Below are 27,018 nucleotides of genomic sequence, written 5' to 3' on the forward strand. Positions count from 1 at the left end.
AGGAAACTGTATGATAAAATGTTTAAGACCATGGACTCTGTTGCCAAATTGTCTGGCATCAAATTGAAAGGTTGTTGCTGAGCCGTGAAAGACACTGGGATTCTTGGCCTCCAGAGGAGAACAATTCAATCTGAGGCCAGCGACAAAGTTTGATTGCTCAGAGATTTTGTGTAATAAAGTTTTATTAAAGTATAAAAGAGATAGAGAAAGCTTCTGACACAGACATCAGAAGGGGGCAGAAAGAGTGCCCCCTGATAGTCTTTAGCAGGATGTTATATAGCTGCTAGCAGTCAGCTAATTAAAAAAGGAAATGTCTCAAAACTCATGAATGGCACCAGGCCCCTCACCCACAACATGCATTTTGAGATAACATTGGCACAGTGTGAGTTGTCCTGGACCATAAAAAGATTGACATGAATCTTGAAGAAACGCAGGTGTCCAAGCAAATACAGTCTCATTAACGTAGCTTAAGAGAACATTTGCTTGAGTAAAACATACTGGTTTGTCAAAGTCAGTTCTGAGTCATAGGCAAGACCTGACTTGAAGACAGAGTCTAGGATAAATACATAGTTCATTAACATAGCATAAGATAAACATTTCCATAAGAAAAATGCATTGGTTAGCTTGAGGTTTGAGAAAAGTTAAGTTCTGGTGGAACCAGGTGTCCTCCTTATGTCAACACAGAATTTTTAAAAGAAATCTCTTTTTAAAAGAAACCCCTTTTAAAATTTCTATAGAGAAGGGGGAAATATCTAACACTTGTAGTTTGTTTCCTCCTGCTGCTTAAGAGAGAGAGAAAAAACATCTGACATTTGCAGCCTATTTCCTCTATTTCAAGACCCTGGCCTTTCTGCCTGTTGCCCTCTCAAAATCTTGCAGCTCTGTTAACTGGGCCACCTTAAGCAGTTTGCTGATTTACTCACCTGTATGTTTGAAATCATGATAATATTTCCTTCAAGGCAACCACTTTAACTTAGTATCTTCCTTTCCTCATCTTTAACATAGTGGTAATAACAATATCTCTAGCAACAAAGGGTTCCTGTGAAGATTAAATGATATACTATATGTAAGCTGGTTTCTCTGGTAAACGAGTTGATCCATATTGAAAATTCAGGAAGTCTTAGTCATCATTGTAAATACTAAGAATTCGAATTGTATTTTATCTGTTTTTACTTTTAGGTGTTGATTATGGATGGTGAAGACAAATATTTATTTAAATTTAAAGGCTATAATTTTACACGTCCTTTTGTTAATATTGACTTACTAAAAAATCTAGATGACTTTGAAATTAGAGATGATGATGTCTTCCTCATTACATACCCTAAATCTGGTAAGTCTGAGGAGTGGCCACCTGTTTCATTCTTTACTCTGGTTTGGTAATACATGTGGACAGATGTACTCTTATCCAGACTTTGACAGTAGCCCAGCCAACAATTAGGTAGCCATTTAGGATCAGAAGAAGGGTTAAACAAACCTCATGTGTCTATCTTATAAGGTCATTTGGACGACCCAGAGGGATGGAATGGGGAGGGAGGAGGGAGGAGGGTTCAGGATGGGGAACACATGTATACCTGTGGCAGATTCATTTTGATATTTGGCAAAACTAATACAATTATGTAAAGTTTAAAAAAAAAAAAATAAGGTCATTTGAAATGCTTATACTGTCATCTCTGTTAGCACCTATGAAGAAACCAAATAGGAAGCCAATAGCCCACCAGGTTCCTCCGTCCATGGGATTCTCCAGGCAAGAATACTGGAGTGGGTTGCCATTTCCTTCTCCAGGGGATCTCCCCGACCCAGGGATTGAACCCAGGTCTCCTGCATTGCAGGCAGATGCTTTAACCTCTGAGCCACCAGGGAAGCCCTCAGGAAACCAATAGGAGATACTTATTAAATGCTGCCCTTGGTCTGAGAATGAAGAAAATACATTTAAAAGAAAAAAAAACAACAACAGGATTTTTGTTAGGAGCATATCTCAGCCAGAACTAATTCATGATTTCGTAGTTCTCTAATTGCTTTGTACTTCCATATAATAAGAAACCCCAGTAGCTCAGAGGGTAAAGAATCTGCTTGCAATGCAGGATACCTGGGTTCAGTCCCTGGGTTGGGAAGATTCCTTGGAGAAAGAAATGGCAAGCTACTTCAGTATTCTTGCTTGGAGAATTCCATTAACAGAGGAGCCAGGCGGGCTACAGTCCAGAGGGTCATGAAGAGTTGGACACAGTTGAGTAACTAACACTTTCCATATAATAAGAAAATAAATTTCTCTAGGACAAATTGTCCTCAACATGAAATTTTTACAACTTGTTTTTTTTTATATTGGGCTTCCCTGATGGCTTAGATGGTAATGAATCTGCCTGCAATGTAGGAGACCTGGGTTTGATTCCTGGGGTGGCAAGATCCCCTGGAGAAAGGAATGACTACCCACTCCAGTATTCTTGCCTGGAGAATTCCATAGACAGAGGAGCCTAGTGGGCTACAGTCCATGGGGTCCTAAAGAGTCAGACACAATTTTTCATATCAGACAATTTTTTATATTACACTGTTTAGAACATAAGATGACCGGGGCCAGTGAAGCAATGTTGTATGAAGTGAATAATGGTCTCAAAGACACATTGGAATCTAAGTCAATGGAAATAAAAACATTCCTGATTTTTATGAAAATACTCCAACTCTTCCTTTTACCATCTACTTTGAAATTCATGACCTTGTTTACTTCCCTGAAATAGTAATACATCCCTTTACTCCTGGATTTTCCCACTCTGCACAACTTATTAACACCTCTGATTTGGTGATTATTTTTCCTCCCTTAGTTATCAGTGGCATCTCGGTCTGCCTAATTTTAGTTCAAACACTGAAGTCCATATCTAGTTTTTCCTTTATCCTTAATTTTGCCCAAGTATTTTGTCAAGAAATAATAAGTAAGCAAAAAAAGTGAAAGAGGTCTTGAGCTCTTAATTTGTCTATTCTTTTAAATGACAAAGCTTCTATATGCAAGACAGCAATAGAGACACAAATATAAAGAACAGACTCTTTGACTCTATGGGAGAAGTCAAGGGTGGGATGATTTGAGAGAATAGCATTGAAACATGTATATTACCATATGTGATATAGATAACCAGTCCAAGTTCAATGCGTGAATCAGCGCACTCAAATTGGGTGCACTGGGACAACCCTGAGGGATGGGATGGGGAGGGAGCTGGAAGAGGGGGCTCAGGATGGGGGACACATGTACACCCATGGCTGACTCATGTCACTGTATGGCAAAACCCACTACAATATTGTAGAGTAATTAGCCTCCAATTAAAATAAATATATTAATTTTTTTTTAAAGAAAGGAGACTAAGGAAATGGAAACAGAGTTAGTCAGAGAAAATTTTGGAAACAGACTTTACTTGAAGTAGAGAAAACCGAGCTGAAGGATGAATCTGATTCACTATTATTATGGAATCAGAACCCCCACAGCTCTTCAGAGTGAAAAAGGAAGTAAAACCCTTGATATCATCTCTAATAATTTTAATGTAAAACACAAACAGAAAACTTGGACCAATTCACTGATGCCTTTAGGGTGGTAAAAAGAAAGAAACTGCTTCAGATAGTTTTGAGATGGATGGCATTATTATTGACATTTATTGTTAAAAATTAATTCAAGGTCGAAAACAAGATATATATTTTTACAGGTACCATCTGGACTCAGCAGATATTAAGCTTGATTTACTATGAGGGACATCGTAACAGAACTGAAATTGTGAACACAGCTGAAAGAATCCCCTTCCTGGAATACAATCTACACAAAAGCGACTTTGAGAAGAGACCATCCCCTCGCCTCTTTTCTTCCCACCTCCCGTACTATTTAGCACCAAAAGGTCTCAAGAACAAAAAAAATAAAGTATGTCACACAAATAGTTCATGAACCTTTTGAACAAACAAAATTAGTTTCTTTACATAATGTCCTCCCAAACCCACTCATTCACATTCCTTCTAATGTGATTATTATAATCTTTCTGATATTGTTCTTAGTCTCCCAGTCCTGTCCGACTCTTCACAACCCCACGGATTGTAGCCCATCAGGCTCTTCTGTCCATGGGGATTCTCGAGGCAAGAATACCGGAGTGAGTGGGTTGCCATGATCTCCTCCAGGGGATCTTCCCAACCCAGAGATTGAACCCAGGTCTCCCATGTTGCAGGTAGATTCTTTAGAGTCTAAACCACCAGGGAAGCCCATGAATGCTGGAGAAGCCTATCCCTTCTCCAGGGGACCTTTCTGACCCAGGAATCAAACCAGGGTCTCCTGTACTGCAGGTGGATTCTTTACCACCTGAGCTACCAGGGAAGCCCTGGTACCTCCTATACCCCACCAAATAAAAATATTACTTTACACATTAAAGCTATATATGAAATTGTAACTATATACATGGATTGGGATCTCACACACATTGTTTGCCATGTAATTATAAAACATATAGCAAAAATGATTTTGCCATCACATAAAATTCTATTGTCTTTAACAGTTTAGTAGGATTTTATTCTATGACTATATGTACAATATATATGATTGTGAATTGATGAACAGATTAAGTTTTAGAAAATGTCTGTACCATACTGCAACAAGCAGTCTTATAGATCTTCACACTTTTTTTGTTCTGGTGAAGTGTTTTCCTAAAAGTGAAAATTTCAGCTTTAGATGACCAAATTTTTAAATGTTTGTAGGTATTATCTACTTGCCTTATAAAATCTATCACTGACACTTCATCAAATAGCATATAAGAATGTTTTTTTTCCTTACACATTCACCAAAGAATGAAATTATAAATCTTTGCTAATGCGTTAGGTAAGAACTATCTTATTCTTGAGTAACTGTAGTCCTTTTGGTTTTAGTAAACTTGAGCCCCTTTCTGTTTATTTCCAGGCCTTGAAATATCCTTTATATCCTTTGCCTATCTTTCTTAAAATTTGTCTTTATTTACTGTTTGCTTGAAGCATTTGTATGGGGTAAAAATTGTTCCACTTAACAGTTACCTTTAAAACTTGTTGAATGCATTTAATTTCATGTAACCAACTTAACAATTTTTCCTTCATAGTATCTTGCTATCGAATTTTGTTAATAAACACTTCCCAGCTAGAAAGATTGTGCAAATACTTTCCAGTTTTCCTCTCTGTTTTTATTTTTTACATTTAATTATAAATTATATCAGATATCATAGGTGATTTGAAATATGACTATTGTGTAATAATTGCCAATGGGATTGGCCAATTGATCCAATATGATTTCAGCATTTAGTCTTTCCCTACTGTTTTCAAGTCTACATTTTGATATGCTATTTCCATATTTCCCTCCTCTGACTATTCATTCTGCATTCCCAAAATTAATAGATATATTTAATATGTGCCCATTCTTCACTGTTTTGAATGATGTAACTGATAAAGTCCCATGAAGTTTATTCTTTAATATGTTAATTTCCCAATAATATTAAATGCTGATTAGCATTAATAAAATAAGATTAAGTCTGAGAAGTCATTATCATAGCTCTTTTCCAACATTCCATCCAGCAATATTCTATTGCTCTTTATTTATCAGATATACATTCGTGTCTGGGCTTCCCAGGTGGCTCAGTGGTAGAGAATCTGCCTGTGAAGCAGCAGATGTGGGTTATATACCTGGGTTGGGAAGGTCCCCTGGAGAAGGAAATGACTAACCTCTCCAGCATTCTTGCCTGGAGAATCCCCATGGACAGAGAAGTCTGGCGGGCTGCAGTCCCTCAGGTCACAAAAGTGCTGGACATGACTCAGCAACTAAACAAAAAGAACATTTGTGTCTACCACAAGTGTTATGATGCTATTTGTATGCTTCCTACATTTTTTTTTCCTGGATTGCCAGATTTTGGTTTACATTTTACACACGTAATTAATTGGTTTTCATTATTGCCTTCTCTATTTAGCTATTACTGTTATAAAGTAAATGATACTGATCTTGTTACACTATTCTATTTGGCTCCACAAATCTCTTCATTTGTTTTACTAATTTTCCCTGTATTCTCTGAAATACATTTTATTTTAAAATAATAATATATTCTATATTTCTCTGCTTTTCAATATTTGTAGTTCTTTCTTTTCTGTTTCAGGGCTTAAATATCTGTAGAAAAGAAATAGAATATTGAGGTGATGAGAAATATTATGTCCTTGACTGACATTTTTTTGTATACTTTTCTTGATTTTGTTTTTTGTTTTATGTTGCAATGATTTTGAGGTACACAATGTTGAGAAATACTTTTTCCCCCTTTCTCAGTTCTCTTGAAATTTGAATTTTGTTCTTCAGAAAAGTTCTAATCACTTAAAAGTCCTTTTTTGGCACCGTGTAGGTACAACGTTCCCTCTTTCCCACCTTTAAACTAAAGCAAAAAGAAATTGATTAGATATTTACTAATGCTTTATTTCTGAGATAAATCTTACATTTTTATATTATTGTACTTTATTAACATTCTGCTGGAATAATTTTTTTTTTCAGGAAATTTTATCTGTATATTTTTTAAATAGACAGTTTTCTATGATATTGAAAGATATTTGATTTTAATATCATTGTAAGTCAATTTTGTAAGACAAATTTTGAAGCTTTTAAAATTTGTTTAGTTTTTCAAGTATTTTAAAATTACAAATAAGAAGAATATTTTGAAGATTTAATTAAATTCCACTACAATATGTCTCATACTGATAGCTCTATAGTTCTAAAACATTTTCCCTTTTGCAGTTTATTTCATTTAGCTACCTTTCCCTAAATCATTAGTATAATTTTATTTTCAAAGTACATTATCACCCTTTCATCTATATTTCAAAACTGTTGAAAAAAAACTGCAATGTATACTTTCATGAACTGATGAATATTTATCTAATTCTATGATTACATTTTATCATTCATTAGTAACAGTGAAAATTTTTTCATTGTACATTCTTTGTTCTTTTCTTCGTACATTTTTCAGACTATGGGCATTTTCTTATTAGATTGTTATTTTTTTGCTGCAAAGAACTAAAATTTTTAAAATAATTAATATTTTCCACTTCATTGATTTCTGCTTTGATTTTAACTTTTTCTCATATTTTGTTTGAATATATTTTTGTCATGTGATATCCAATATTTATTTGTTAAATATTGATATTTTAAAACGATGAATATCCATGTCAGCATTGCTATGGATATAATGTTGTTAGCATCAAAGTAACCTATCTTTTCATTTTCAATTTTCTCATTGGTCCAAATTATTCTGAAGAATTTTTATTTTCAAATAAAATGTTTATAAATATTTATAAAACTAAAATTGTTTTTCAGTGTTGATAATTAATATTAAGGAATAGTAATTATGGAATCAGGTAATGGTATAGTAAGAATTCTAAGTTTTGAAATACATCAAGAAGTTTTATGGCCAATTACATGTAGATCAATTTTTCAATACATTCCATGACTACATGAGAAAATAATGTTTATTCTCTGCTTGGGGCACCAGAAATTGAAAGTGTTAGTTATTCAGTTGTGTCCAACTCTTTGTGACCTCCTGGACTGTAGTCTGCCAGGCTCCTCTGTTCATGGAATTCTCTAGGCACGAATACTAGAATGGGTAGCCATTCTTTGTCCAGGGGATCTTCCTGGCCTAGGGATCAAACCCAGGTCTCTTGACTTGCAGGCAGATTCTTTACCATCTGAGCCACCTTGGGACACTAACACAAACATATAAAATAAATTTTGCTAAATAATATTATAAATTTATTATGTTAATCCTTTTATGCTTATGTTTGAAGATAAGTGTGTAAATTTTCATGATTGTAACTAAATTGAAATCTTTCCAGAGTTTCTAGACATTGTGCTATTCACATTTTTCTATTAATGCAGTATACAGATTCCTATTCTGTTGGTCATTAACCAATTTTTTTATTGTCCTATTAAAATATTTGGCTTTAAATTCTACTTAGCTATATATTATCAATTGTTTTCCCTTTCCCTGAGGTTTTGACATGTGCCTTTTCTTGTTCTTTATTTTCAATGTTTTTTTTGACTGCTGTATAATGTTATAGATTATGTAAGTAATTCTATGAGACCCACACTTTTCCTTCATTGAATATTTACCTTCTTCCATTATTCTGTTATTAGAACATGCCCTGTTACATTACATTCTTGAGCATGGCCCATGGTGCACATCAGCATGAGCTTCCCTAAGCACCCAAGAATAGAATTGCAAAGCCACAAAGTACAAAAATATTCAACTTCATAAAATGATGCTATTTTTTTCAAACAAAGTTGTTGTAGCATAAACAGTGAAAACTATAAAATATGAGTTTTTATTTTTCTTTTAGTATTTTTTTCTATCAGATTTCCTAATTTTATCAATTTGGTGATTATAAGATGCTATCTAAAACTGATCTTAATTTCCAGGTATTTAATCAATAATGAAATTAAGCAGGTTTTGAAAACCTTATTGCCCACAGTTATTTCTTATTCAGTGAAATTATTAAAACTTTTGTCAGTTTTTTTATGTTACCTATTTCATAGAGATTTGTATATGTATCTTCTGTTTTATTTTGTTGTTGTTGAGTCTCTAAATCATGTCTGACTCTGTGGGACCCCATGGACTGCAGCATGCCAGGCTTCTCTGTCCTGCACTATCTCTTGCAGGTTACTCAAACTCATATCCATTGAGTCAGTGATGCTGTCCAATCATCTCATCCTCTGTCGCCCCCTTCTCCTTTTACCTTCAATATTTCTCAGTATTAGGGTCTTTTACAATGAGTAGAATCTTTGCATCAGGTGGCCAACGTATTGGAGCTTCAGCTTCAGCATCAGTCCTTCTGATGAATTCAGAGTTGATTTCCTTTAGAATTGATTGGCTTGATCTCCTTGCAGTCCAGTGGACTCTCAAGGGTCTTCTCCAGCACCACAACTGAAAGGCATCAATTCTTTGATGCTCAGCCTTCTTTATGGTCCAACTCTCACGTCCATACATGACTACTGGGAAAAACACAGCTTTGACTTGATGGACCTTTGTCAGCAAAGCAAGCTCTCTGCTTTCTACAGTGTCTAGGTTTGTCATAGCTTTCCTTCCAAGGAGTAAGCATCTTTTAATTTCATAGGTGCTGTTGCAGTCTGCAGTTGCTGTCTGCAGTGATTCTGGAGGCCAAGAAAATAAAATCTAACACTGTTTCCACTTATTCTCCTCTATTTGCTGTGAAGTGATGGGACAAGAGATCATGATTTTAGTTTTTGAATGTTGAGTTTTAAGCTAGCATTTTCACTCTCCTCTCTCACCCTCATCAAGAAGTCTCTTTAGTTCCTCTTTGCTTTCTGCCATTAGAGTGGTATCATCTGCATATTTGAGGTTGTTGATATTTCTCCTAGCAATCTTGATTTCAGTTTGTGATTCATCCAGCCTAGCATTTTTTATGATGAACTCTGCATAGAGGACTTCCCAGGAGGTGCTAGTGGTAAAGCACCTGCATGCCAATGCAGGAGATGTAAGAGATGTGGATTCGATCCCCTGAGTTAGGAGGATCCCCTGGAGGAGGGCTCACAACCCACTTTAATATTCTTGGCTGGAGAATCCCATGAACAGAGGAGTCTGGTGGGCTACAGTCCATGGGTTGCAGTGAGACAGACACGACTGAAACGACTTAGCACACAGGCACTCTGCATAGAGGTTAAATAAGCAGGGTGACAACACACAGCCTTGATGTACTCCTTTTCAATTTTGAGCAATCCATTGTTCCATGTTTGGTTCTCTGCCTTTTCTAAATCCAGCTTGTACATCTGGAAGTTCTTGGTTCACATACTGCTGAAGCCTAATTGCATGATTTTGAGCATTACCTTGGTAGCATGTGAAATGAATGCAATTGTATGGTAGTTTGAACATAATTCTAGATACTAATCTATTATTGGTATCTGTGCTGTCCTTGGAGAAGGAAATGGCAACCCACTCCAGTACTCTTGCCTGGAAAATCCCATGGATGGAGGAGCCTGGTAGGCTATAGTCCATGGGGTCGCGAAGAGTTGGACACGACTGAGTGACTTCACTTTCACTTTTCACTTGCATGCCTTGGAGAAGGAAATGGCAACCCACTCCAGTGTTCTTGCCTGGAGAATCCCAGGGACGGGGGAGCCTGGTGGGCTGCCGTCTACGGGGTGGCACAGAGTCGGACACGACTGAAGAGACTTAGCAGCAGCAGCGGTGCTGCACTTATATTTTCTTGCTTTTTGTAAAGCTTTGGTACATTTTGATGAACAGCATTCTTATTTTAATGGAGTCTGATTAATCCATTTTTATGTATTTCTATATGGGAAATATTTTCCTGTTTGAAAAATAGTTTCTTTACACAAGGTCAGTAATACTTTTTTTATCTTTTTAGATTCTAAAAATTTGCTTTCAAAGTTAAATCCTTTATCCTTTCGTAAATATGTTTCTATACATTGTGTGAAGTCGAAATTCATTTTTTAAACATGGATTATTATTTACCCAACATCATCTGTTAAGTAGATTTTCCTTTTCTCACTGATCTCCAATGCTACCTTGTCTGTATGTCAAATATCACTTAATGCTCACAGAGGGTAAATGGAATATCTTTTATGGAAGGTAATTTGCAAACTTAATCAACCTTACAATAAATAATTTCAGTTTTAGAAATTAGCCCTTTATGCTCACACAAGCGAAAATTCATAAGAATAAAGTTTTTATTGCAATGATCCTTTTCATAGAAAAAACCTTGGGAACAAGTTAGTTTCTGTCAGTAGTAGCCTGGATAAAATAAATTACTTTGCGTTCATATAATGAAATACTAAGTAGGTATTAAAAAATCTGTAAAGATAATCCAGAATTGTTCAAATTGTTCATTATTTCCTCTGCAGGTAATTTATGTCTGCAGAAACCCCAAGGATGTTTTGACCTCATATTTTCATTTTTCTAATTTGTTGGTTACATTAGAAGCTTCAAATAACATAGGAGATTTCATGGAAAAATTTCTAGATGGAAAAGGTAACTATGAATTTATTTACCAAGCAACATGTTTATGAGGCCACTTTGTCATGTAGCCAAATTCTCAAACCAAGGCAACATATTTAGCGAGAAGAGAAGGCTAATCATAATATGCTCAATACACACAAGTGGTTGGTATTGGCTATCTACTCACCATCCTATAGCTCTCTCTCTCTCTTTTTTTTTAACTAGGACCACCTATATGAGAATTGTCAAGGCTGCACAGTGTATAAGAGAAACTTTGACCAGGGAATAATCGAATCAGAAAAGATCTAGATCCAAAGCTCATTCCAGAGTAGCTAATGTAGGTGTCATTTTGTGCTCTGTCATGGTCCTGGGGTAGACTTTATATGGCAGCTGTGGGATTCTCATTCCAGCGCTGAAAAAGATAGACTGATGCAAGTGATTCCTGGAATGTGGGATCTGGGCTTTCTCACACTTAGAAGTTTATATTCATGTGCTGGTAAATAAAGTTATTATACACAATCTTTAAATAGACAATAATAGGAGAAATAAAGATGTATGTTTTCAGGTGAAGGAAGCAGAAGAAGGAAGGGAGTGATCCTGACAAAATCTTAGTTCTTAACTAATGTTAGTTCTTACCTAAGAATTTAGTTCTTCAGGATTCTTTTCTCTGCATTGCTGCTTTCCTACAAACATAGAATAACTTGCAAAAGCAGTTTTCTATTAAAATGGTGTAATTGTTTTCCACAACTCTACTTTTTAAAAGATAGCATAGATGTCCAGTGGTTTGGAGCTTGGTTTGCCTTTTGAGGATTCTTGAACAGAAAACACAGACCATAGCTTGTTATGTAATAAGTGTGACATCTTTACCTGCTAACTTATTAATTTTCCCACAGTGGTAGGAAGCCTTTGGTTTGATCACATCAGAGGCTGGTATGAGCACAGACATGACTTCAATATCCTGTTCATGATGTATGAAGAGATGAAGAAGGTAAGAGAAGAAAGTTATTTTTAAATTCTTTATTGGAAATTCTTACAGTTTCAATGAACCACGTTCTCCACTTATCTTTGTATGGTTGACTTTAAAAATGCAGTATGTAAAAGCTGTGATGACTAGACTGAACATCGACATTCTAGGAATCAGCAAACTAAGATGGACTGGAATGGGTGAATTTAACTCAAATGACCATTATATCTACTACTGTGGGCAGGAATCCCTTAGAAGAAATGGAGTAGCATCATAGTCAATAAAAGAGTCTGAAATGCAGAACTTGGTTGTAATCTCAAAAACGACAGAATGATCTGTGTTCGTTTCCAAGGCAAACCACTTAATATCACAGTAATCTAAGTCTATATCGTGAAGCTGATTCCAGCATCAGAGTCTTTTCCAATGAGTCAACACTTCACATCATGTGGCCAAAGTATTGGAGTTTCAACTTCAACATGAGTCCTTCCAATGAACACCCAGGACTGATCTCCTTTAGAATGGACTAGTAGGATCTCCTTGCAGTCCAAGGGACTTTCAAGAGTCTTCTCCAACACCACAGGTCAAAAGCATCAATTCCTCAGCGCTCAGCTTTCTTCACAGTCCAGCTCTCACATCCATACATGGCCACAGGAAAAACCATAGCCTTGACTAGACGGGCCTTTGTTGAAAAAGAAATGTCTCTGCTTTTAACTATGCTAACTAGGTTCGTCATAACTTTTCTTCCAAGGAGTAAGCGTCTTTTAATTTCATGGCTGCAATCACCATCTGCAGTGATTTTGGAGCCCCCAAAAATAAAGTCTGACATATTTCCACTGTTTCCCCATCTATTTGTCATGAAGTGTTGGAACCAGATGCTGTGATCTTGGTTTTTTTAATGTTGAGCTTTAAGCCAACTTTTTCACTCTTCTCTTTCACTTTCATCAAGAGGCTTTTTAGTTCCTCTTCACTTTCTGCCATAAGGGTGGTGTCATCTGCATATCTGAGGTTATTGATATTTCTCCCCGCAATCTTGATTCCAGCTTGTGCTTCTTCCAGCCCAGCGTTTCTCTGATGTACTATGCATATAAGTTAAATAAGCAGAGTGACAATATACAGCCTTGATGTACTCCTTTTCCTATTTGGAATCAGTCTGTTGTTCCATGTCCAGTTCTAACTGTTGCTTCCTGACCTGCATACAAATTTCTCAAGAGGCAGATCAGGTGGTCTGGTATTCCCATCTCTTGAAGAATTTCCCACAGTTTATTGTGATTCACACAGTCAAAGGCTTTGGCATAGTCAATAAAGCAGAAATAGATGTTTTTCTGGAACTCTCTTGCTTTTTCAATGATCCTGTGAATGTTGACAATTTGATCTCTGGTTCCTCTTCCTTTTCTAAAGCCAGCTTGAACATCTGGAAGTTCACAGTTCACATATTGCTGAAGCCTGGCTTGGAGAATTTTGAGCATCACTTTACTAGCATGCGAGATGAGTGCAATTGTGTGGTAGTTTGAGCATTCTTTGGCATTACCTTTCTTTGGGATTGGAATAAAAACTGACCTTTTCCAGTCCTGTGGCCACTGCTGAGTTTTCCAAATTTGCTGGCATATTGAGTGCAGCACTTTCACAGCATCATCTTTCAGGATTTGAAATAGCTCAACTGGAATTCCATCACCTCCACTAGCTTTGTTTGTAGTGATGCTTTCTAAGGCCCACTTGACTTCACATTCCAGGATGTCTGGCTCTAGGTGAGTGATCACACCATCGTGATTATCTGGGTCGTGAAGCTCTTTTTTGTACAGTTCGTCTGTGTATTCTTGCCATCTCTTCTTAATATCTTCTGCTTCTGTTAGGTCCCTACCATTTCTGTCCTTTATCGAGCCCATCTTTGCATGAAATGTTCCCTTGGTATCTGTAATTTTCTTGAAGAGATCTTTAGTCTTTCCTACCGCATTGTTTTCCTCTATTTCTTTGCATTGGTCGCTGAGGAAGGCTTTCTTATCTCTCCTTGCTATTCTTTGGAACTCTACATTCAGATGCTGATATCTTTCCTTTTCTCCTTTGCTTTTCACTTCTCTTCTTTTCACAGCTATTTGTAAGGCCTTCCCAGACAGCCATTTTGCTTTTTGGCATTTCTTTTCCATGGGGATGCTCTTGATCCCTGTCTCCTGTTCAATGTCACGAACCTCTGTCTATAGTTCATCAGGCACTCTATCTATCAGATCTAGTCCCTTAAATCTATTTCTCACTTCCACTGTATAGTGTAAGGGATTTGATTCAGTTCATACCTGAATGGTCTAGTGGTTTTCCCTACTTTCTTCAATTTACGTCTGAATATGGCAATAAGGAGCTCATGATCTGAGCCACAGTCAGCTCCCGGTCTTTTTTTTTTTTTGCTGACTGTATAGAGCTTCTCCATCTTTGGCTGCAAAGAATATAATCAATCTGATTTTGGTGTTGACCATCTGGTGATGTCCATGTGTAGAGTCTTCTCTTGTGTTGTTGGAAGAGGGTGTTTGCTATGACCAGTGCGTTCTCTTGGGAAAACTCTATTAGCCTTTGCCCTGCTTCATTCTGTACTCCAAGGCCAAATTTGCCTGTTACTCCAGGTGTTTCTTGACTTCCTACTTTTGCATTCCAGTCCCCTAAAATGAAAAGGACATCTTTTTTGGGTGTTAGTTCTAAAAGGTCTTGTAGGTCTTCATAGAACTGTTCAACTTCAGCGTCTTCACCATTGCTGGTTGGGGCATAGGCTTGTATTACCATGATATTGAATGGTTTGCCTTTGGAACAAACAGAGATCATTCTGTCGTTTTTGAGATTGCATCCAAGTACTGCATTTCAGACTCTTTTGTTGACCATGATGGCTACTCCATTTCTTCTAAGGGATTCCTGCCCACAGTAGTAGATATAATGGTCATCTGAGTTAAATTCACCCATTCCAGTCCATTTTAGTTCCCTGATTCCTGGAATGTTGACATTCACTCTTGTCATCTCCTGTTTGACCATTTTCAATTTGCCTTGATTCATGGACCTAACATTCCAGGTTCCTATGCAATATTGCTCTTTACAGCATCGGACCTTGCTTCTATCACCAGTCACATCCACAACTGGGTATTGTTTTTGCTTTGGCTCCATCCCTTTATTCTTTCTGGAGTTATTTCTCCACTGATCTCCAGTAGCATATTGGGCACCTACCGACCTGGGGAGTTCCTCTTTCAGTATCCTATCATTTTGCCTTTTCATACTGTTCATGGGGTTCTCAAGGCAAGAATACTGAAGTGGTTTGCCATTCCCTTCTCCAGTGGACCACATTCTGTCAGCCAAGCTAATAAATAAGTATTAACAAAAAAGAGATGGGGGGAAAAGGAAGCCAGGGAAAGAGAATGTGCAAATTTCCTGATACATTAACGTGGATGAAAAATGAAGGAAGAAGAACAGGCAAAGTGAAAGTACTAAAAGATCGAGAGGTCAATAAGAGTCAAGCTGCTCAAAGACTGTAATAAATGATGGTGATTTCTTTCAGCTTAAAGGCAGTAAGAAGTCTCTTAAGAATCACCAGAAGGAGAGTTATGTAATGCAATTAATATTTTTAGAATATCATTCCTTTTTATGGATTGAAAATGATGGTAGTGAATACAGGCAAATTAGTTAGATACTAGTGTGATAACCCACTGAACACCAACGATGCTTTGGGTTAGAATGGTCACTCTGAGACTGGAGAAACTGCAGAGTTTTAACACATATGTTTAAGGTCAAAAGGAAAGGGATTATATGCAATAAAAATGAAAACTGGAGAAATAGTAAGATGCTTTCTATATTCTGGCTCATACACCTGTGTTGATAATGATGTCATTCATTTAGTGCTTAGGGAACACTGAAGCAGGGTAAAGCTGAAAAGAGAAGATTATGAGATTGGTTTTGACATATGGAGTTTAAGATGATTTAGACATATCCAAATGAAGATATTTGAAAATTTGGGGAACATACAGGCCTACATTTCAAAGAGGTTTGCTCTAAAATTATCGATGATATTAATTTGGACATCATCACTGTACAGACTATAGTTGAAACCATGATTATACTTGAAATTGAGAGTGAGGAGGAAAAGGACAGAAAAAGAGGAGGAAAAGAGAAACGAAGAAAGAGAGTGTACAGGAGGAAAAAAGGGGGAACTAGTACTATTACTGAGAGAATTTAAAACATAATGTTTGGGTAGAGAGAGTGAGCCCGTGGAAGGACGCTGAAAAGGAGCTATCAGAGAGGTAGGGAGAAAAAAGTTGTGTGGCTGACAAAAGCCAAGCAGGTGTGTCAAGAAACCTTTTTAATACTTTTTAACCTCTCAGGGCTGAGAAGTCAAGTGAAAATGAAAGTTTAAACTATCCATCAAATCTAATTACATGAAGAGTGCAGTAGAGTAAACCAGGTTGGATGGGTTGGGGTGAAATTGATGAATCCCAGATATATAACACTGGCACAGACACATGTATTAATATATTGCAACTGTCTTCTATATTTCTATTTTTATAGCTAATATTGGACTTCAAAAAAAACCTGCCCCCAGGAGAATTATCATCTCCCAACAAAAGCTGCCTGTTCTCCCATGAAATGTACTGTATCTCATGATCTAAGTCAGAAACTAGCCTTCACGCTTGATATCTCCTTCACCCTTGCCTCTTAATTTCACTAGTTATTAAATGTCTGAATTCTGTCTCTGATTCCTTTGTGGAAGTTGCAAACATACCAATCTATATTGCCCCTTCCATGGTCCAGATCACCATTATCTTTTGCTTAGTTTCTATAACAACTTGTCTAACTGATTTGCCTACTTGCAATTCTCAGCCCATCTCCGTTTATTCTCTCTTCTTCAACCCGTGCTATCATCTTAAAATGCAAATGTGTTCCCTTCCTTATTTTTATATTTGAGCTGTTCCATAAGAATGTCATCCCAAAAATATATTCATAAACAACAGATTTTGCTGGAATTGTGGCTATAGAAGACACTGAGTAAACTATGCAAAATCCTGGAGAATCTGTCTGTTCTGTCATCAGTATACTATCACCAGGTATCAGTTTTAACTTACCTTCCACCAAGCTGCCCAATGTGGATATATTTTTGTTCTAGTTTTTTCATCAGTCTTTCAAACAGATATTTTTTTCACCATATCTTGGGGAAAAACTCTTAACTTTTCCTTTCCAGGAAAATAGAATTTGGTCAACTCAAGTTTCTGCTTTAAAGCCCTTTCTAAAATGGGATCCATATTTAGCTCAAGCAATTATGTACCATCAATACTGATGTAGATTTTGAGGTCTTCTTTGTCTACTACTTCCCTTGACTGTTTCTTGGTAATTTGAGGTAATACAATTTATGTCTATTCTTTAATTGGAATTGACAAGCCCATATAGATTATCACAAAGCACTTTGAAGAGTTCTTACAGAGCTGAAGGTGATATTCTTAACTATATAGTGTCTATGTTGAAACATTTTCTAGCTACTTGTGTCAAGTGTATCAAAGTATGTAGTTTAAATGAAGGCAGAAGTAGCTATGTTGTTTGGAGATTCATAACTAAATGATAAGACTAAAAGTAAAATCAAAGAAGTAGGTATATATTTATAATGGTTAAGGATAATGGTTATTGGGGGCAGTAACTGCTATCCTTATTTATATAACCACTTCTTTTCTGCCCCTACTCCCATATCATTGTCACTCTATTCTTCTGACTCTAATATGTAAGTAACCTTATTCACCAAGGTCTTCATTTCTATTCATGAATTGGGATCTCTTGTAAATCTGCTCTACTAATTTATTCAGATTGTAAAATATATCAGAATTGCCTTTCTTTTGAAGGGTGAATGATATTTCATTGCATCTATATATTTTGTTTATACATTCATCCATTGATGGACACATGGATGACTTCCACTTTGTGGCAATTGTAAATAATGCTGCTATTACCATGAGTGTACACATATCTGATCCTCATCTTCATTTCTTTTGCATGTATGCCCACAAGTGGACTTGTTGGATATGGACTTAATTCTTTGAGGACTTTGAAAGAGTAGTAAACTTTGAAAGAGGAGGTCTAATGCCTCTATATGCGATATTCTCATTCAAGAATCTATTGGATATCTAATGCCCCCTTGAGATTCCATTTGAATTTTACAATGAATTTTTCAATGTGTAAAATATCATTGGGATATTGATAGGGATTGCACTGAATCTGTGAATCACTTTGGGTGGTATTAACATCTTGACAATATTAAAATTTCCAGTTCACGACCATGGGATGTTGTTCTAGTCAACTTTCTAAAATATTTTCCAGAACACAAATATTTTACCACATTGATTAAGTTTATTGCTATTTCATCAATTCTGAAACAATTGAAATTGGAATGGTTTTGCTATAATTTAGCCTTTTGGAGAAGGAAATGGCAACCCACTCCAGTATTATTGCTTGGAAAATCCCATGGACGGAGGAGCCTGGTAGGCTACAGTCCATGGGGTTGCAAGGAATCGGGTGACTGAGCGACTTCACTTTCACTTTCACTTTTAGCCTTTGGATTGTTCATTGTGAGTATATAGAAATATAAGAGTTTTGCATGTTGGCTTTGTATCATGCAACTTTGCTCAAATTGTTTATTAGTTCTAACAAGATTGTGTGTGTGTGTAGAATCTTTAGGATTTTTCTATGTCTGAAATCATGTTGCCTGTGAACAATTTTCCTTTCCAATTTAGATGCCTTTTATTAATAATATTGTTTATTTTTCCTTACTGTTCTGGCTAGGACTTCCAGTACTATGTTGAAAAGTGGGGAGAAGTGTTGAAGTGGACAGAACAAGCATCTTTAATTTGTTCCTGATTTTAGTAGAAAATCTTTGAGTCTTTCACCATTAAGTGTGATGTTAGCAGTAGGTATTTTATGTAGAGCTTTTTCATGTTGAGATAGTTTCCTTTAATTCTTCATTTGTTGAGTGTTATTGAATCATGAAAACGTGTTGGATATTGTCAAATGCTTTTTCTGCATTAAATGATGTGATCATGTGGTCTTTCCCTTCATTCTGTTTATGTGATATTCCACTAATTAATTTTCATAGTTTGAACCATCTTGCATGCCAGGGGTAAATCCAATTTTATTATGGTTTATAATCTTTTCAATATGTTGTTGAATTTGTTATTAATTTGTAGAGGAATTTTGCACCCTATGTTTCATAAGTGATATTGGTCTTTAGCCTTTTCTTACACCGTCTTTCTGGTATTGGTACCTAAGTAATTCTTGCTTAACTGAAAGATTTTGGAAATATTTCATACTCTTCAATTTTTTGGAAGAAAATGAAGAGAATTGGTGTTAATACTTCTTTAAATGTTTGGTAGAAGTCACCAGGAAAGCCATCAAGACTTGGGTTTTTCTTTGTATTCAGTTAGTTGTTTTATAATTCCCTTATGAATTATGGACTCCAGGGAGCTTCCCAAATGGTGACAGCGATAAAGAATCTGCCTGGCAATGCAAGAGATGAAAGATATGTGATTTTGATCCCCGCACCAGGAAGATCCCAAGAGTAGTGAATGGCAACCCACTCTGGTATTCTTGTCTGGAAAATCCCGTGAACAGAGGAACCTGGTGGGTTACAATCCACGGGGCTGCAAAAAGTTGGACATGACTGAGAGGCTGAGCACACACACAACAAACACAGAGAGAGTATTATTGACCGGTTAACATACTGCAGAACTTAGCAATTTCTGAAATGTATGCATGTGTGCATGCTGTTACTTCAGTTGTGTCTGACTCTTTGCGACCCTGTGGACGATAGCCTACCAGGCTCCTCTGTCTATGGGATTCTCCAGACAAGAATGCCTGAGTGGGTTGCCATGCCCTCCTCCAGGGGATCTTCCCGACCCAGGGATCAAAGCCAGGTCTCACATGTCTCCTGCACTGGCAGGCAGGTTCTTTACCACTAGTGTCACCTGGGAAACCCTCTGAAATGTATATAATAAGTCTAAAAATGTGGCTTGAATGAGTGACCGAAGTTGAGCTTTCCTTGTAAAATCAAATGATAGGAAACTCCAACAAAGCTGACAACCGCAGCACTCAGTTTAATAGAATGAGTGTTACAGATCTTAGCCAAACTTTAGACTTAGAAAAAGCCCGAGGCACTGTCAGTTTTCTAAAATGTGGTAAAGATGTTGGGCTATAACTCAGGTGTTCCTTATAGAATGAACAGTTTCTCATACAATTCTTTCAGGATCTCAGAAGTTCTGTGCTTAAAATCAGCAGTTTTCTTGAGAAAGAACTGAGTGAAGAGGATCTGGATGCTGTTGTGAATCAGGCTGCGTTTCAGAATATGAAGGTTGATCCTCAAGCTAATTATGATAGCATTCTGAAAAATGACATCGGGCTGAGAGCAGAGGGACACTTCCTGCGCAAAGGTGATGTTAAGTGGGTAATAGAAGCAAAAGTGTTGAGACTTGTCTTGAGTCCTTGGCTGCTGCTGCTGCTTCTGCTGCTAAGTCGCTTCAGTTGTGTCCGACCCTGTGCGACCCCATAGATGGCAGCCCAGCAGGCTCCCCTGTCCCTGAGAGTCTCCAGGCAAGAGTACTGGAGTGGGCTGCCATTGCCTTCTCCACCTTGGCTGCTAGATTAAGTTAAATGTGGCCTGCAACATGTCCCGCCAAGAATCACCGTTTAAGCCAAACAGAGAATCATTGATCCTAAAATGAACCTGAAAATTATCCCAGGAAACACAACAGAACTTCAGTATCTGACTAATAAATACTAGGTTCCTTCTTTCTTCACCATGTGACCCTACTTTAAAATTTGTTAAAAAGTCTTACTGAAAGGCAAAAGATATGTGTGCAGGAGAGCTCCAATTCTTGGTTTACCTTATTGCTCTTTAGAACATTCTAGATGGAATGTTAATATGTATTTTGTTTTGAGAGGATTTTTATATCATTTCTTTCCCTTCAAGTTGATATTTCTTCATTGTAAAAACTAGATTGATACCTCATTAACCCAATCTGCTATGAATTCAATCATCCAACAACATGAATAAATTTTTATTATGCTCCATTAAGTTGCCAGGGGTTGCTAAGAATAAGTATATTTTCTCCTGATACTCCTTAATTTCAATTTTTCATTTAATCTTTTTAATGTACATTATTCTAAAACATAATTTGCACTTATCTACATCTCTAGACTCATATTTTATCCTAATATATTCATAACAGCACTATGACAATAGACACTGATTAAATTTTAATTATATAAAGATCTTATTAAAATTACTGTGGATCCCAATATTTTAAAAAGTTGTTGCTTCCTCTTTGTCCCATTTATTACCAGTTTTCACTTCTCACTGCTCAACTAGATCAGATATAAAGCATTTCTCATGCCCATGTAACTTACTTACTGGCAAATGACGATGATATAAACAAAATAAATTCTGATAGCTAAAGATGCCAATTTATTCATCTTTATTACATAATTGAATTAATGTTGGTTTCAAACTTCCATCAAGTGAAACTTTTGTATTAATGACAGCCCTTGGCACACTCTGTTCCTTGAATTTATTACTTGAAAATCTATTTGTAATGGTTCCTCTTTCCATGGTATGCTCCAGGCAAGAATACTAGAGTGACTTGCCATGCCCTTCTCCAGGGGATCTTCCCAACCCAGAGATTGAACCCCAGTCTCTTGTGTCTCCTACACTGGCAGGCGGGATACAGTTTATTTACAATATTATATTAGTTTCAGTTGTACAGCATAGTTCAGTTCAGTTCACTTGCTCAGTTGTGTCTGACTCTTTGCAACCCCATGGACTGCAGCAGGCCAGACCTCCCTGTCCGTCACCAAGCCCCGAAGTTTACTAAGACCCCATGTCCATTGAGTCGGTGATGCCATCCAACCATCTCATCCTCTGCCATCCCCTTCTCCTCCCACCTTCATCTTTCCCAGCATCCAGGTCTTTTCTAATGAGTCGGTTCTTTGCATCAGGTGGCCAAAGTACTGGAGTTTCAGCTTCAACATCAGTCCTTCCAATGAATATTCAGGACTGATTTCCTTTAGCATGGACTGGATAGATCTCTGTGCCATCCAAGGGATTCTCAAGAGTCTTCTCCAACACCACAGTTCAAAAGCATCAATGCTTTGGCTCTCAGCTTTCTTTATAGTCCAACTGGATAGACCTTTGTTGGCAAAGCAATGTCTCTGCTTTTTAATATGCTGTCTAGGCTGTTCATAACTTTTCTTCAAAGGAGCAAGCATCTTTTAATTTTATGGTTGCACTCACAACCTGCAGTGATTTTGGAGCCCAAGAAAATAAGGTCTGTCACTGTTTACACTGTTTCCCCATCTATTTGCCATGAAGTGATGGGACCAGGTGCCATGATCTTAGTTTTCTGAATGTTGAGTTTTAAGCCAGTTTTTTCACTCTCCTCTTTCACTTTCATCAAGAGGCTTTCTAGTTCCTCTTCACTTTTTGCCATAAGGGTGGTGTCATCTGCATATCTAAGGTTATTGATATTTCTCCCAGCAATCTTGATTCCAGCTTGTGCTTCCTCCAGCCCAGCATTTTGCATGATGTACTCTGCATATAAGTTAAATAAGCAGAGTGACGATATACAGCCTTGACGTACACCTTTCCCGATTTGGAATCAGCCTGTTGTTCCATGTCCAGTTCTAACTGTTGCTTCCTGACCTGCATACAGCTTTCTCAAGAGGCAGGTCAGTTGGTCTGGTATTCCCATCTCTTTAAGATTTTTTCCAGTTTGTTGTGATCCACACAAGCAAAGGCTATGGCATAGTCAATAAAATAGAAGTAGGTGTTTTTCTGGAACTCTTGCTTTTTCGATGATCCAGCAGGTGTTGGCAATTTGATCTCTGGTTCCTCTGCCTTTTCTAAATTCAGCTTGAACATTTGGAAGTTCATGGTTCACGTACTGTTGAAGCCTAGCTTGGAGAATTTTGAGCATTATTTTACTAGTGTGTGAGATGAGTGCAATTGTGTGGTCGTTTGAGCATTCTTTGGCATTGCCTTTCTTTGGGATTGGTATGAAAACTGACCTTTTCCAGTCCTGTGGCCACTGCTGAGTTTTCCAATTTGCTGGCATATTGAGTGCAGCATTTTCACAGTATCATCTTTTAGGATTTGAAATAACTCAACTGGAATCCCATCACTTCCACTAGCTTTGTTCGTAGTGATGTTTCCTAAGGCCCACTTGATGTCACATTCCAGAATGTCTGGCTGTAGGTGAGTGATCACAACATCATGATTGTCTGGGTTATGAGTATATTTTTTGTATAGTTCTTCTGTGTATTCTTGTCACCTCTTCTCAATATCTTCCGCTTCTGTTAGGTCCATACCATTTCTGTCCTTTATTGTGCCCGTCTTTACATGAAATATTCCCTTGATATCTCTAATTTTCTTGGAGAGATCTTTCGTCTTTCCCATTCTATTGTTTTCCTCTATTTCTCTGTATTGATCACTGAGGGAGAAGGCTTTCTTATAGCTCCTTGCTATTCTTTGAAACTCTGCATTCAAATGGGCATATCTGTCCTTTTCTCCTTTGCCTTTCACATCTCTTCTTTTCACAGCTATTTGTAAGGCCTCCTCAGACAACCATTTTGCCTTTTTGCGTTTCTTTTCTTGGAGATGGTCTTGATCACTGCCTCCTGTACAATGTCACGAATCTCCATCCATAGTTCTTCAGGCACTCTGTCTATCATATCTAATCCCCTGAATCTATTTGTCCCTTCTACTGTATAATCATAACAGATTTGATTTAAGTCATACCTGAATGGTCTAGTGGTTTTCCCTACTTTCTTCAATTTCAATCTGAATTTGGCAATAAGGAGTTCATGATCTGATCCACAGTCAGCTCCTGGTCTTGTTTTTGCTGACTGTATAGAGCTCCTCCATCTTTAGCTGCAAAGAATGTAATCAATCTGATTTTGGTGTTGACCATGTGGTAATGTCCATGTGTAGAGTCTTCTCTTGTGTTGTTGGAAGAGGGTGTTTGCTATGACCAGTGTGTTCTCTTGGCAAAACTTTATTAGCCTTTGTCCTACTTCGTTCTGTACTCCAAGGCCAAATTTGCCTGTTACTCCAGGTGTTTCTTGACTTCCTACTTTTGCATTCCAGTCCCCTATAATGCAAAGGACGTTTGTTTTTTTGGGGGGGAGGGGGTGTTAGTTCTAGAAGGTCTTGTAGGTCTTCATAGAAGTGTTCAACTTCAGCTTCTTCAGAATTACTGGTCAAGGCATAGTCTTGGATTACCATGATATTGAATGGTTTGCCTTGGCAATAAACAGAGATCATTTTGCTGTATTTGAGATTGCATCCAAGTACTACATTTCAGACTCTTTTTTTGACTATGATGGCTACTCCATCATACATGTACAGCATGGCGATTCACTATTTTTGCATATTATAATCCATGATGAATTATTGAAAGGTAATTGCTATAATTCCCTGTGCTATACAATGTATCCTTGTTGTTTATATACTTTATACTGGAATCCTGGAGCAAAGGGTCCTCCAGCCTTTCTAACTGTCCCATTGGTTTCCCAATCAGCTAAAGTCTGAGATGCCCAGATCATGGCTCAATCTGTTCACTCCCCGGTGTCTTCTCACATCATCTCCCTTTTCCTCTGAGTCTCCCCCAAGGGTCAGAGGTCCTGGCATGATCGCCCTTCTTCCCTTCATATGTGTGCTACCTTGTAACTTTCTGATAGTCCTGGTTTTCCAGGAGTCTGACTGCCTGTTTCTAGATAGAAGTCTTTCAGTGAGAAAGAATCAGTTAGAAGCAAAGTTTCAATGAAAATTCTTCCACACGAAGGTGTATTTTTGATATGTTCTTGGGGAGAGTTGAGGTTCAACTCCTTTTGCTCACCATCTTGATCTCTCTTCTACTTAAAAATCTTTGGGCCTCTCTCTCTCTCTTTTTCAATTTTAAAGTTGAAGAAAATACTTACTTTGAAGGGTATCATTAAGAACTATATTATGTGATATAATAGATGTGGTGTGCCAAGTATGGTGTGTGGAACTTTGTAAGATATACTCAAATATTCTAATCTCTTTGCATATTTAGCTTTATTTTTCCTTCTTAGCAAAGTTCTATATTAATGGTAGTGGATAGTGAAGGTTTAAGATAAGGAAGTGGATTACAGCTCTATTTTCCGTGTTATCGTGTCCTAAGTGTATTTTTAGCTCAGCCATGTATAAGAGAAAGTGAGGCATCAAATTCCATGGAAAACAAATAGATATTTGTCTGCTTGAGAAGATAATAAAGTGGATTGAAGGAAGCTTTTGTCCCAACAGTGCTACCTCCTAACCCAGGGCTGTTTGTGTGTTTGTCCCACCAGGTACCATTGGAGACTGGAAACATTACTTGACTGTAAAGCAAAATGAGCGATTTGACAGAGTATTCCAAAGGAAGATGAAAGATTTCCCCTTGAAGTTCATCTGGGAAATAGATGAGGAGTTGGATCAGTGAAAAATATAATAATATTGTAAAAATCTAACAACTGAAAAGTGTATTTTAATATACACATTAATTTGTGCTTCTCATACAAATGTTAATTATAAAACTTTCTTAATTAAGAAAATCAGTAAACTGTGCTTAGATTCATTTCCATGCCGTTAATAAAACTTTGACATTTCACCAATTATAATGATTTGGATAATCTGAATTGTTAGCCTTTATGATAAAGTGGAAGAAAGAAATCATGCAACATGAATATTTTGAGAGTGTTTTCCATAGCAGGCATTCATTATTTATCTATAATTTTCTAATTGAAATTTCATATTTTGGCTTAAAACCAATGTGACTATTAAGTAAATAGAGAAATCACATGCATCTGAGAAGCAGATTCATCTGCTTAATGATTTACCAGTTCACAAAATTTATACTAAGGAGTTAAGTTTCAAAGGTAGATTGATCACCTAATGGTCTAATTATTTAATTATTTGGATGGAAAGAAATATTTGTATCTATATCATTCACTAAAGTAATTCTATGTGTATTTAACAGTTGAATATTTAGAATAAAATTACTTTGAACAACAAGAAAAATATAGATAAATATGTCTTTTAATTCCTAAAGGGAGAAAACCTTGTGAGCATAAAAGTGTTGTAAGAAAATCAATAAAATTTATAAATTCACAATCAAACACCTCAAGGCATCACGCTCCATCAGTTCAGTTCAGTCGCTCAGCTGTGTCTGACTCTTTTTGACCCCATGAATCGCAGCACACCAGGCCTATAATTCCCTCTGCTATACAATGTATCCTTGTTGTTTATATACTTTATACTGGAATCCTGGAGCAAAGGGTCCTCCAGCCTTTCTAACTGTCCCAATGGTTTCCCAATCAGCCAAAGTCTGAGATGCCCAGATCATGGCTCAATCTGTTCACTCCCCAGTGTCTTCTCACATGATCTCCCTTTTCCTCTGAGTCTCCCCCAAGGGTCAGAGGTCCTGGCATGATCGCCCTTCTTCCCTTCATCACCAACTCCATCACCAACTCCCAGAGTTCATCACCAACTCCCGGAGTTCACTCAAACTCATATCCATCGAGTCAGTGATGCCATCCAGCCATCTCATCCTCTGTCATCCCCTTCTCCTCCTGCCCCCAATCCCTCCCAGCATCAGAGTCTTTTCCAATGAGTCAACTCTTCACATGAGGTGGTGAAAGTATTGGAGTTTCAGCTTCAACATCAGTCCTTCCAATGAACACCCAGGACTGATCTCCTTTAGGATGGACTGGTTGGATCTCCTTGCAGTCCAAGGGACCCTCAAGAGTCTTCTCCAACACCACAGTTCAAAAGCATCAATTCTTCAGCCCTCAGCCTTCTTTATAGTCCAACTCTCACATCCATACATGACTACTGGGAAAACCATAGCTTTGACTAGATGGACCTTTGTTGGCAAAGTAATGTCTCTGCTTTTGAATATGCTACCTAGGTTGGTCATAACTTTCCTTCCAAGGAGGAAGCGTCTTAACTTCATGGCTGCAGTCACCATCTGCAGTGATTTTGGAGCCCCAAAAAATAAAGTCTGACACTGTTTCCCCATCTACTTGTCATGAAGT

The 27,018-nt window shown here is 37.3% G+C and overlaps 1 protein-coding gene across 1 annotated transcript; it reads left to right on the forward strand.

The window, feature by feature from the left end:
• The first annotated feature begins 986 nt into the window (after nt 1-986).
• LOC102395442 (amine sulfotransferase) lies at nt 987-25,503 on the forward strand. The gene is made up of 6 exons (XM_025295048.3): nt 987-1,330; nt 3,681-3,889; nt 10,880-11,006; nt 11,867-11,961; nt 20,177-20,360; nt 25,294-25,503. The coding sequence occupies exons 1-6, from the start codon at nt 1,189-1,191 to the stop codon at nt 25,422-25,424; spliced, it is 888 nt and encodes a 295-aa protein (XP_025150833.2). The 5' UTR covers nt 987-1,188; the 3' UTR covers nt 25,425-25,503.
• Nucleotides 25,504-27,018: the final 1,515 nt, after the last annotated feature.

This window comes from Bubalus bubalis, chromosome 10 (genome assembly GCF_019923935.1).
Source record: "Bubalus bubalis isolate 160015118507 breed Murrah chromosome 10, NDDB_SH_1, whole genome shotgun sequence".
Taxonomy (NCBI): domain Eukaryota; kingdom Metazoa; phylum Chordata; class Mammalia; order Artiodactyla; family Bovidae; genus Bubalus; species Bubalus bubalis.